Source organism: Martes martes (genome assembly GCF_963455335.1).
Source record: "Martes martes genome assembly, chromosome: 17".
In the NCBI taxonomy this organism is placed as follows: domain Eukaryota; kingdom Metazoa; phylum Chordata; class Mammalia; order Carnivora; family Mustelidae; genus Martes; species Martes martes.
The window spans coordinates 7,182,170-7,194,504 of record NC_137905.1 but is presented as its reverse complement, the minus strand read 5'-3'; the positions used below and the strand labels follow the sequence as shown (position 1 = coordinate 7,194,504).

General features: G+C 46.9%; 1 protein-coding gene across 1 annotated transcript in view; it reads left to right on the top strand.

The window, feature by feature from the left end:
* The first annotated feature begins 2,731 nt into the window (after positions 1-2,731).
* GAN (gigaxonin) overlaps positions 2,732-12,335 on the top strand; it is a 49,750-nt gene continuing 40,146 nt past the window's right edge. Inside the window, exon 1 of the mRNA XM_080827657.1 lies at positions 2,732-3,070. Within this exon, the coding sequence (XP_080683783.1) occupies positions 2,904-3,070 (167 nt within the window). The 5' untranslated portion in view covers positions 2,732-2,903. The remainder of the gene's footprint in view (positions 3,071-12,335) is intronic.

The following is a 12,335-nucleotide window of genomic DNA, read 5'->3' as shown; positions in this document are numbered from 1 at the left end:
AGCAGGAAGCTGCCCTTCAGCTCTAGCTGACTGCTCCATGGGACAAGGGCCCAGTGGGGCCAAATCTGGTGATTTTTCAAGATCTGAAAATTCAGATCCACATGTCAAATGTCCCAGTTTTTCAACATTAGCTCCTTTTTCCATTTGGGAGAAAAAGATGCATGGAAGAAAAAGAAAAAGTGTGGCACCATTTCCTTTGTGGGGCAGTGCCTACCTCTTCCTTCTGTCAAAATGCCAGAGAAGGTTCACCTCTACTAGGAAGAGCCTACCTGACTAATCCCCAGTCACCTGCAGTTATTTCAACGAAGGCAACACTCCCATTCCAGGGAAACTGGTTACCTGAGGGTAATTCTCTTACTTGAGCCTTGTTTTGTTTTGGAACCTCCTTGATAGTTGAAGAGTAGACCAGCATTCCATGCAATTAACAAGTGTTTATCAAGTGTTTATATCGTACAGAAAACTCTGTCCTATACATCACCTTTGACCCCAACAACCCAGTTGGAAATGAAGACAGAGACACAGAAAGTAAAAACAGGAGATAAAATTCAGAAAACATTTATTAAGTGCTTGGTATTCACAATTTTGTTCTCCATCCATCCGACATTCAGTGTGCGTTACTACAGCCCTGCGCTGTGCTTAGCACCGGGAAATCGAGCCACTAAAATGTACAAGCAAGTCGGTGACATGGATAAGTAAACTCATTTATAATAAGTTACCTGCCAGGGCAATGGTCAAGGTACAGCAACAGCTTGGAGAAACGAGTGTCGACCTGTCCCAGGGACACTGGGCAGGTAGTATCACGGAGAAGATAAGTTCGAGCTGCTTATCTCCATTTTTTTTGTGTGTGTTTTTTTTTTGTTTTACTTTTATTGTGACATTTTACAACATACACAAAAACACTGAGATTAGTACAGTGAAACTCCATGTACTCATAACCTGCTTTAACAATTAGTAACTCATAGGGACACCTGGGTGGCTCAGTGGGTTAAAGCCTCTGCCTTCGGCTCAGGTCATGATCCCAGGGTCCTGGGATGGAGCCCCACATCTGGCTCTCTGCTCAGCGGGGATCCTGCTTCCCCCTCTCTCTCTACCTGCCTCTCTGCTACTTGTGATCTCTCTCTCTGTCAAATAAATAAATAAAATCTTAAAAAAAAAACAATTAGTAACTCATATACACTTCTGATTCATCAGTACCCTCCGCCGCTTCCCTCCATCCCTCCATTTTGTCTTAAAGCCAATCCGAGACATCTTTATCATTTCACCCATAAATGCTGTGTTTAAAGAAGGACTAGAAATGTCTAGACCTTCCACTATTAAATTCCTTTTCCCCATCCATTCTGCCAGCAGCTCTGCCAGAGTTATGCCCTCTGATTCCTGCGGTGACTCGGAAGCCTTAGCTGGTTCAGGGTGGAGACTCAAGGCTGTATTGGACCCTTGCAGTTGGTTGAAGAAGATGGAACTGATCCAGTGAAAATCCCCTCCTGCCTTATCTGAAATGCTGACCATTCTTCAGGTCCTCGGTCCCAATCACTAATTCTTCAGAAAAAATGCTAATTCTTTAGAAGCTTATTGAATTAATTGAATTTAGAAGCTTATTGAGGGTGGTGCAAATGAACATTAGTTCATTTGTACCACCCAGTGTTTGAACACACCTAGTGTTTGAACAAAGTGGTGGCTACACTCCACACTCCCATGTGCCCTTAACCTCCAGGGAAACCTAAGACCCAAGGGGCTTGCCCTGACGGAGCCGACCCAAAGCTGCTTCCGGTCACAAGTTCGATCTTCACTGGGTTGGGAACCTAGACGCACCTGAGCATCTGGTTCTCTACACACACCCTCCAGCCCTTTGGCATTTCCTGTCTGCCTGAAAGGTAGCAACAGCCACGCGGTCACCCGACCAGAACACCGTCCGGGACTCCCTCTCCCTCACAATTCTGTCTGTTCCTTCACAGCCGCCCATGATTAACCACATCCACCACCATCCTCCGATTTAGGTCCCGGGCCCCTTCCTTCAAGTACGGCAATCCTTAAGCATCTTTCTGCCTTTAGCACGACCCTCCTCGTTCCGCACGCAGCTGGGGGATCACGCGGCTGTTCAAAACCCTCTCACAGTTCCTGACCCCTGCGGGATCAAGACCAACCTCCTTCCCACCGACCAGGGGGCTCCGCGAAATACAAGGCCTGTCAGCGCTGCAGCTTCATCCGCCCCATCTCCTCCGTAGCCGGCAAACCGACGCTCATTCTGCGGGCCTGCTTTCTCGGGTCTCTGTGCTCTCACCCGGGAAGCGCCTCTTCTCTCAGGAATAGGAAAAGCTACACCCGCCGCGCCCTTGTTACAAGCGTGAGCTCCCACGAGTCCGCAAAAACACAAAGTCGTCACCTTCATTGCGCAGACGGAGACATGGAAGATGGGCACCTTACCCACGGCCACACGGCTACTCAGTGGAGGACGCAAGTCTCGGATTCAGACTCGCGGCGCCAGAGGCCCCGTCTGAGCCAGAAGAGTCCCGGGGGCCTGCACACCTTCCACCGCGGCAGCGACGGCTCCCGGCGGCGGACCGCCCCTGGCTGCGCGGGAATGGCGACCAGCGGATCCCGCAGAGGAACTAGGCTTCTAATTGGCCGCCTCCGGCAACCGTTGGAGAGAGGGAGGGACCGAGGGCCCGGGGGCGTCGCAGAGAAATGACGCAACGCCGCGGCTCCTTAAAGGCGCCAGCCCCTTGCGCCGCCGATGGCGCAGGCGCGTTTCGGGGGCTCCCGCCGCTTCTCCGAGCGCAGAGTGTCGGGCCGGACGGGCGCGCGCGCGCGCGGGCTGTGCACACAGGGCGCGCGCCGGGCAGCTCCAAGGGTCTGGCGGGGCGGCTGAGGCAGCTGGACCAGACGGCTGACGAGGCGGCGCCGAGATGGCCGAAGGCAGCGCTGTGTCCGACCCTCAGCATGCCGCGCGTCTCCTGCGAGCGCTCAGCTCTTTCCGCGAGGAGTCCCGCTTTTGCGACGCGCACCTGGTCCTCGACGGGGAGGAGATCCCCGTGCAGAAGAACATCCTGGCGGCGGCCAGCCCGTACATCAGGTGAGGAGGGGGCCGCGGCGGGCCGGGCGGGGCCGCGCTGCCCGGAGCCCGGGGGTGGGCCGGGCCGGGCCGGGCGTGTCCCCGGAGCCCCTGGTCCCCACTCCCCCAGCCGCCCCGCTCCTCCCCGCTCACCGCTCGGCGCGGGGTCCCTCGGGCGGACGCCCTGCCGGACCCCCGGAACGGCCCCTTAGCTTCGGTCACCCTCGGGCCAGACCCGTGTCCCCTGCGGACCCCTGGCCCCCTGGGGTCGACCCCCGGAGCCTGGGCCGCAGCTCTCCAGTCCTCCCTGCTCCGGTGCCCACCGCCCGGCGTTCGCACGGGCCTCCGAGCCGCCGAGGCCCCGGGACGCCGTCCTGGCCCGGCCGCGGACCCGCACCCGCGAGCAGGGCGGAGCCTCGCCCGGGCCCGGCCCGCGGAGCCGGGCTGAAGTTTGCCGGCAGCTCGCCTCCAAATCGCGCAGTGGGCCGGGCCGGCGCGGCGAACGGAGCCGGGCGCGCCCCTCCCGCGGAGAAGCCGAACAAACACTTCCTCGCCCGCTGCGGGCAGAGGGAAGAGCCCGTGGGACCTTCTCCCCGGGGTCCGCCATCCGACCCCCGAGGCCGAAGTTCCTGTCAGACGCGTCTTTTTCCACGCCCGGTGGGAGCTCCGTGTAAAAGCTGGGCTGTGCGTTATAGGCACACGTTAAAGTAAGCTGTAGCTAATTTTAGAGCACTTACTGTAATTCTCAGGATGCGGTTACAAGCCAGGATCATGAGATTTCAGAGACTCAGAGGGCATTTTAAAACTTAGGTAAAACAAAGCTTAAGCTGATATGCTAAGTCAACTAACCAGGTTAACTAAGGTTGATAACATAGTGCTTAATCAAGTGTGTCCGATCTTGTGAGGAGCTCTATTTTCTTATAGCAACTTTCTGCAAACTGGGTGGCTCTTTTAGCAAAAGAAAAAAAAAAATACTAAAAGCTGGAGAAACTGTCCAGTAAGCAGGTTAAACATAGACTAATAGTAGAGAATGTCACTAGAATTGACAGGTCAGAAAAAGCAAAATGATGGGCATGTATTCTTAGGGCTTTGTCCCGGCACCACTCGGCACCCAAACTCCATTTTAACCTTTGCATTAGGAGATACCTCTGCCAACTCAGAAGCAGTTCAGGTGCTCTTGTAACTTCTGGCTGCGTTCTGTAAATCTGCTTGCACTCTTTGTGGATTTAAAGGTGGGGTGCAGGGAGTCTTTGTTAGAATGGAATTTGGATTGCCAGTCTGATAGACAGCTCCTACCTGGCCGCTGGGAGGTTTGAACAGTCAGTATCAAAATGGAATCGGCAGGTCACAGTCTTCCCTGTATACAAAGTATTCCCTGCTTGGGGAGGTAGTTAGCACAACTACTAGAGATGAATTATTGTTGTAAGTAGCATCCAGCAGACTTAAAAGAAAATTACAAATCACCAAACACATGCTCTCTATCCCCTTCCCATGCTTCAATTTTCTCCATCCCGCTTACCACTATAATATACCCTCTGTTTCACTAATTTACTTTATCCATCTTCCCCAGCCACCGTGTAAGCTCTGTGAGGCCAGGGAGTTTTCTTTTGTCCATTACTGTATCCCTAGCAGTCTGAAAGAACAGGGCCTAGGGGTTCAGCAGATGTGTTGGATGAGTGATGGCCTGCCTTTCTTCCCCAGCAGGTTGGACCTGAGATGATTGGCTCTGTTATATTTCATTTCAGATGCTCAGTTACCCCTCATTGAGAAGAGCACTAGGCCTGCTTTCTCCTTCTACCTTTTACTCGTATAGCTGTGATCTCTTGGCGAATGACTTATTCTTGACTTCGGCTCACTAGTCTGATAAATGAGGGATAAAATGTGTCTTCGTCTCATTTAATCTTTGACCTGTAGAGGAACATGAAATAGTGCTTTGAACTCCTCCAAGTTGACCCACAAGTCTACAGAGGTAGTGGTCATCACTGCTATATCTTCTGTGTTCGGAAAGATGTGGTATCCCCTTGGGACGTGGTGGCAAATAATGAGAATATGTAGTAATGTCAAATGTTACTTACTTACAGTAGCAGTAATTTAGGTGTGAAATACTACTAATCAAAGTAGCCAAGCTAAAAGGGACTTCAGATCTTTTCTGGTCTAGTTCTGTTACTTTTCAAATGAGGAAATGGGGCTTGGTGGGCCTTAGTGATTTGTATTATAATGAAGTTACTAGTACCTAGTGGTTGAACTAAGATTAGACTCCAAGTTAATGATACCTCATCTCCTACTCTAACCATACCACGTTAGGACATTAACTCGTACCTGAGTATTCTTCGTGTAAGCTCTACTACTTATCGATTCACAATATAATTTAAATGTTTACCAAATACTTGTACATACTGTCTCATTTTGATTTCACTTCCATCTTACTTACTAGGTAGGGCAGATATTTTTGACATTTTATAGATCAACAGGAATCAGTCCATGTACTTTTGTCAGTGACTAAGTTTATTTGACTGTTGGAGTGGTGGAATGTTTTTGGTTGTCCTTTAAAATGATGAAGCTCAAGTCTGCTTCAAAGTAATTTGACTAATATAAATACTACTTAGAAATAAACTTTTTAGTTATTTTGTAGCTGTGATTTCATGCTTTTATAATGTATCTGTTTTGTTTGAAAAGAACTGCAAAGAGTTTTGCTGAAACAAAATGAATTTGCATGTTCTAGCACTTGATGTTTCTTTCCCTTTTGAAGCTTAAGCGTTAAGGTCTGTGATGTTATTAACATGTGGATTGGGTGTTCAAAAGTTTAGTAGTCTCTGATATTTTGTAAAAATTAAAGTTTTGTTTATTATCTTTAGTTGGCCAGTTTAACCAGCCTAAGCAATGTAAAGTTGTATGGTTTAGAAACAATGTTATATATTGCTTCTGAATGCTCAAAAAAGGGAACCAATTCAGCTTTGTCAGAGTAGGAATTAAAGCAACTCATTTGGCATACTTTCTACTTAATAGGGAAATGTCTTTTAACCTAACTTATTGGTTTAATCATTTCCTGTGCTTTGTCTTTGGTTTAGCATTTATTTTTCCTCCTGCTACTCTCGGCTATCCGACACTAGGAGGACTTTCAGTATAAAAGGAACAAACCAGAAAACTCAGCTTTAGCAGTAGAATCCTAATGATAACCTGAAAAAAGGTTGTGTAGAGTATATGTCATGCAGCTTTAGGATACAGATGCTACTGGAAGGAGGGCAGGACCTTCCACAGTCCATCGTTAAGCTCAGTAAGTGGGATGCTGCTTTCCCAGTAGGCCCTCTTTCCGGCTGTTTCCCATTCTGATCCCTGAATGATGTTTTTTCTTTTAGTTTGTTGGGAAAACTAAATCTAAATGTAGCTGATGACCTTTAAGGATGACAAAATTGAATTCGTTGGTATAATGACCCACAGAATCTTTCCTTTCTCAGCAACCCTGAGACCTTCTGGGAAAGGTTCCCTGAGGCTTATAGGAAATTTCCCTTTCTCTTGAATATTGCAAAGTTTGCTTTGCTTCATGTCTGAGGCTCTTCTGATTCTGGCACAATTCCATTGATCTGATATAGAGTTCAGACTCTTATGAGCTGTGGTTCTTTGGGAGTTATGTATGTGAAAAGGAACTGTATGATTCTGCAAGAACACGTGCATGTTCCTATCTTGTCACTTTTGGGGGCGGGGGAGAGATGCTATTTATTTATGGCAAATACTCCATATCCGTGATCCTCTCCAGTCAGAAGTTCTTTGAAATGATGCCATTGACCTTGACCAGTCAGAGGATAGAGTCCCCTGACGCACCCATCCTGCAAATGGCCTCACAGGTAGCATAGGTTTTAAACTAGCCATTGAGCCTGTTGTCCCCTTGTCAGCCTCAGCCACGTTCAGCTGGATGGATGCGTGGTCCTTGGTGCCAATGATGCAGTTGCTAGAGGAGTATTTCCACAGCACGTACGGGTGCACGAACTTGCCCGTGTTCTTCTGCATGTCGAGGACACACCTGCTGCCACCTCCACCATCGTGGGCCCAGAAAAGCCTCTATTCACTTTTGAGAATTTCGTTTTTTCCTGGGGAACTGTTGGAGCGTTAATTGTTTAGCTTTTCGTCATGGTGAGTAAAGGGAAGAAAGATTCTCAAGATTTTTAGATCCCTTGAGTCAGCCAACGGTAAGAATGGCAGTTTTTCCCCCTTGTTTTTTTCAGGAAAAGCTGGTCTTGAGAGGGTGGAGTAGAGACACTGGGCCCAGAATCCAATCCAGGTCATCTTGGATTCCTTTTCCAGGGCTTGGTTTCCTCATCCACAAAGTGAGGTTGGCCGGGCCACATGAAGGCAAATCCCCTTTAAGTCTGAATTGTTTGGCCCCATGCTATTTTTGTTTTGTTTTGTGTGTGTATGTTGTGGAGAGGGGTCTGTTTCTGTTCTTACAGCTTTACTGTATCATTTAAAGTTTTGTTGTACATTGACATTAAGGCATTTCCTCTGCCCTTTCACACATGATTTGGTTGGGTATTCTATTCTCTGAATCCAGCCCTGTAGAGCTATTTTGTGACAAACATTGACTCTCTGCTGTTACTCTGGGTGTATTCCAAGGCCTAATTATCGATGAGCCTGTTTTGCCATTTAAATCTAAACTTTGACTCATAGTTGATGCTGATGAACTACTTAAGTAGACTAATATGATCTCTGTAGGAAGTCCAAGTTTCAGAGCAGCATGGAAATTGTCAACATCCTTTCTTTGGGCACCTGAAACCTGTCCTGTACTTGATCAGTACTAATATCCATTAGTTTTGTCTGCTGTGTGCAGAGCATGCTGTTGGTATCCAAGTCCCTTTTCTTTCACTGGTGCTTTGGGTTTTTGGTCCCCTATGTGCGGCTACTCCTGCCACGGGATTTTGAATGGTGACTGTAACCCGTTAAGTTCCTTAGTGCCTAAGGGTTCAGCTAGAAGCTCCCAGTTCTGAGACTCTTGCTGAGTCGTGAGCATCCTTACATTCAAGTGATGACGTCTGCTTCTTGCTGTTCCTTCATGGTGCTGGGGATGTACGTCGGGCCTGAATATCTTTAATGGGTCTGGGCCTTGTTTTCATCCAGCCACTGTAAGGCATCCCGAACGACTTCACAAGATGCAGTCTGTCCTGAGGCTTACAGTCATCAGTGCAAAAACATTTTTTTTTTCTCTTTCTCGCCTTCCTCCTTCTCCCCTTCTCCTTCTCTTTCACCTTCCCCTCCTTTCTGGTGTTTGCAGTCGTGTTTGATGAAACCCTTTTCTTATGTGAGGTTTTCAGAACTGATATTAAAGTATGTTCTGTTTCAGAAGGACCAATGCAGCATTTTCTCTGGCTTCTAAGGAAAACTAAGCACTTGCAAATTGGAGCTCTAAGTCCAACACAGATTGCTCATTTCAGCTTAAAGGTTTTTATTTATCTGAGATGGTGGTTGCCTGCTAGTAGCAGTGAATGTTCTAATTCTGGAGAGGTTTTTGGAAGGTTTCAAATGGTCAAACAAATCAATGAAATTCTTGTTAGACTAGTGGATCTGACATAAAGGGAAACATTGAGTGTTTAGACTTACTGTAGAACTTTCCCGAGGATTGCTATTTTGATTAATAGTGTATGTGATAGATGTAATACATCTCCGTGAACACTGATTAAGTTCTCATTCTTCAACCTATGGGCTTTGACTTCTGCCTCTTATCACAGTTTGTATTTTCCCTGGTAAGTCCTCTTCAGTGTTTTTAAAGTAATTTCTCTTGTGCAATTTAGAGAGTCAAGCAAAGCGATTTCCACAAACTCTGGTTCTTAGGATGTAGATTTGGATAATATAGCCTAAGCGTACAGATTACAAAGCCACTGTATCCATTGTTTAAACTGTTAATCAGTTTGTCTCATGATATCAAAGTGAGGGTTAAAATCTATTTATAATCCATAAAGAAAACATAATTAGGACAAATAAGGAGTCGTTTGGCTTATGAGTACTGTGAGGTTAGTCCTTCAGGGAGCTATATGATCCTTCGGCAGGAGACAAGTCTATCATTTTGTGTACTGAAGCTGTAATATAAGTGAATAATTTGTAAGTTAGAATTCTAGGTTAAGGGTGGAGACGCGGAGGTGTGGGGTGTGACAACTGGCAGACCGTGGTTGCAACCTTGAATTCAAGTGCTTCCCCTGGGTTCTCCATCCCCTGAGACAGGCTGAGTCCAAAGAAGGAAGGGATCAAAGGCTGAGGTAAAGGTGACATCTGTAGTTCTTGGGCGTGTAAAGTCACATGTCTGTCTAAATGCCCTCCAGTGCTCAGCGGGAGCTCTTGACCCCTGTGCCCAGAAGAGCAGAGAGTGAAGTCTTCTTTCTTGGTATTGACTGCCAAAAAGTAACTTAGCTGTAAAACGATGGTCTAATGCTTGCTGATTCCATTCCTCTGTGGGAATAAATTATAATATTTTCCCTCTTTTCAGAGATATTAGAAAAATAGAATACTTAAGGAAAATAAAATCTTGTTAAGGTTTTTGTCCTTTGTCCCAAAGAAGACACAGATGGCCAACACAACATCAGATATCACTCGTCATCAGGAAAATGCACATCAAAGCCGCAATGAGCTATCGCTGTATACCTGTTAGAAGGGCTAAAATAAAAAAGACAGGAAATTGCAAGTGTTGGCAAAGATGTACAGAAGGAACCCTCATACACCATTGCCGGGAACATAAGTTGGTACAGTCACTGCAGAAAACAATATAGAGGTTCCTTAAAAAAATTAAGAATAGATACATAAGCAAGCAACCTAAGTGTCCATCAATAGATGAATGGATAAGGAAGGTGTGTGTGTGTATGTGTGTGTGTGTGTATACACACACATACGTATACACACAATAGAATATACATATGTGTATACACACACACGCGCGCGATGGAATATTACACAGCCATAGAAGGGATGAGATCCTGCCATTCGAGGTAGCACGGATGGACTGAGAGGGTTTTATGCTAAATGAAATAAGTCAGACTGACAAAGACAAATACCGTATGATTTCATGCATAAGTAAAATCTAAAAAAATAAAAGCAACAAATTAGTAAACAACAAAAAGCAAAAAATCAGACCTAAAATTACAGAGGACAAACTGATGGACCCCCTGGGGGGGGTGGGGGGATGTTGGGCAAAATGGGTTAAAAAGAGAGAGAGATACAGGCTTCCAGTCATGGAATGAGTAAGTCATGGGAATACAAGGCACAGCATAAGGAATATAGTCAGTGGTACTGTCATAGCACTGTATGGGGACAGATGGTGGTCACGCTTGTGGAAAGCACAGTATAGTGTATACACTTGGTAAGTTACTGTGCTGTCCACCTGAAACTAAGGTAACATGGGGTGTCAGTTCTAGTCAAATAAAAAGAAAAGAGGGGCATCTGGGTGGCTCGGTCGGTTAAGTGTCTGCCTTCGGCTCAGGTCATGATCTCTATGTTGGGATCAAGCCTGGGATCAGGCTCCCGCTCAGCAGGGAGTCTGCTGCTCCCTCTGCCTCTGCCTCTGCGTCTGTAGCTCTCCCAAATGAATAAAATTTTTTTTAAAGATTTTATTTATTTATTTATTTGACAGAGAAAGAGAGAGTCACAAGTAGGCAGAGAGGCAGGCAGAGAGAGAGGAGGAAGCAGGCTCCCTGCTGAGCAGAGAGCCTGATGCGGGGCTCAATTCCAGGACCCTGGGATCATGACCGAGCGGAAGGCAGAGGCTTAACCCACTGAGCCACCCAGGCCCCCCACCAATGAATAAATTTTTTAAAAATCTTAAAAAAAAAAAAAAAAAAAGAAAATCCACGTAAAAAGAAAAAAAGTTAGCATTGTCTTGAAGTATGAAATGTATTGTGTTAACTTCATCACAACTAGACTTGGCCGTAAAGGGACCTAACGTCATTTGTGTTAACGGTCTAGGGACTTGATTGTGGATTTAGCTCTCTGTTCATCAAATACACCAGAAGATACTCAGTGACAGCTAGGTGCTGCAGAGACTCCGGTGACAGGTGACAGACAAGGAGCTTGCATTTCACTGGTTGACAGGGTATCGCACTTTCTGAGGCTTGGTTTTTTTTGTGTGCGGCTGCTGTTTGAGTGTGTCTCCCACACACAGCGTCGGAACGGAGACTGAGTACATGGAGACCTAGTCCCTCGAGTTACTTGTTCTACCTCTATGGGGCTAGTAAAGGAAATAAACATAGGACCAAGGACTTGGCAACGTATTTTTGACATTTGCTGAATTTTTCAATACTGATTAAATATATCCTGATGTTGTGTGGTACTGTCCATTTCAAGAATGGGGAAAGAACGGACTGACTTCATTTTTGGAGTAGATCATTCTGAAAGTGCTCTAAAAGTGTATTTAAAGGTCTCGTCTGATTATTCAGTACTACATTAGTGACCTCAGTTAATCACCTTAACAGAAACAACTGTCTTTAAGTAGAGAACATGGATCCTTGGTCAAGGTTCCCTAATAGGCTCATTTATTCACTAAACTTTTCTTGAGCATTTTTGTGCAGCACAGCTGTACCCTGGGCGCCCGGGGCTCCAGCCCCCATTGAGTCCATCTGAGGGGGCGGACAGTAAAGACGTCTGCCACAGAGAGATGTAAGGGATGGACATGGTTGCTGCTGGTCCGGGTGGAAGGAGCACCCCTCTGAGGGTCTGTAGGTGGAGGAGGAGGATTTGACCTGAGCAGGAGTGGGGGGGTTGGGGGGTGCGTAGCACAGGGGGCACGGGAAACCAAGTGCTGCGGTCCAGAGGCCAGAACAGACGGGCACACCGGATTGGAGCAGGGGGTGGGGGCAGAAGAACACCAGCATGACAAGATGGTGAGCAGCGGGTAGGAAGGCATGAAACGAGATTAGAGGAGTGGGCAGAGCCCTGTTGTCCTGGGTTGGCACTCACACTGCCCTCCGGTAGGTTGAAACTTTCACTGTAGCATTTCCCTGAGTTGCTGGATGTGTATTGGGAGCCGACTGGGGAGGTGCTGGGGTGTGGGGACAGGACCCAATATAATCTCCCAACATAGTTTAGTCCATGAAAGGGTTGAGGTCCCGTTTTAAAGGTTATGGGTAGACATTGAGGCTTATAAGAAGGAGGAGATGTACTCTTACTTAGGAGGGTGCTGCCGTTGTTGAGACAGGAGATAAGGAGGCCCTGGACTAGGGTTAGTCAGAGTCAGAGTAAACTGCCTGGGTTAGGGGTAGTGGTGATAGGACTTTTGGTGAGAAGACGCCTCAAGAGAGGCCAGGTTGTGCTTATC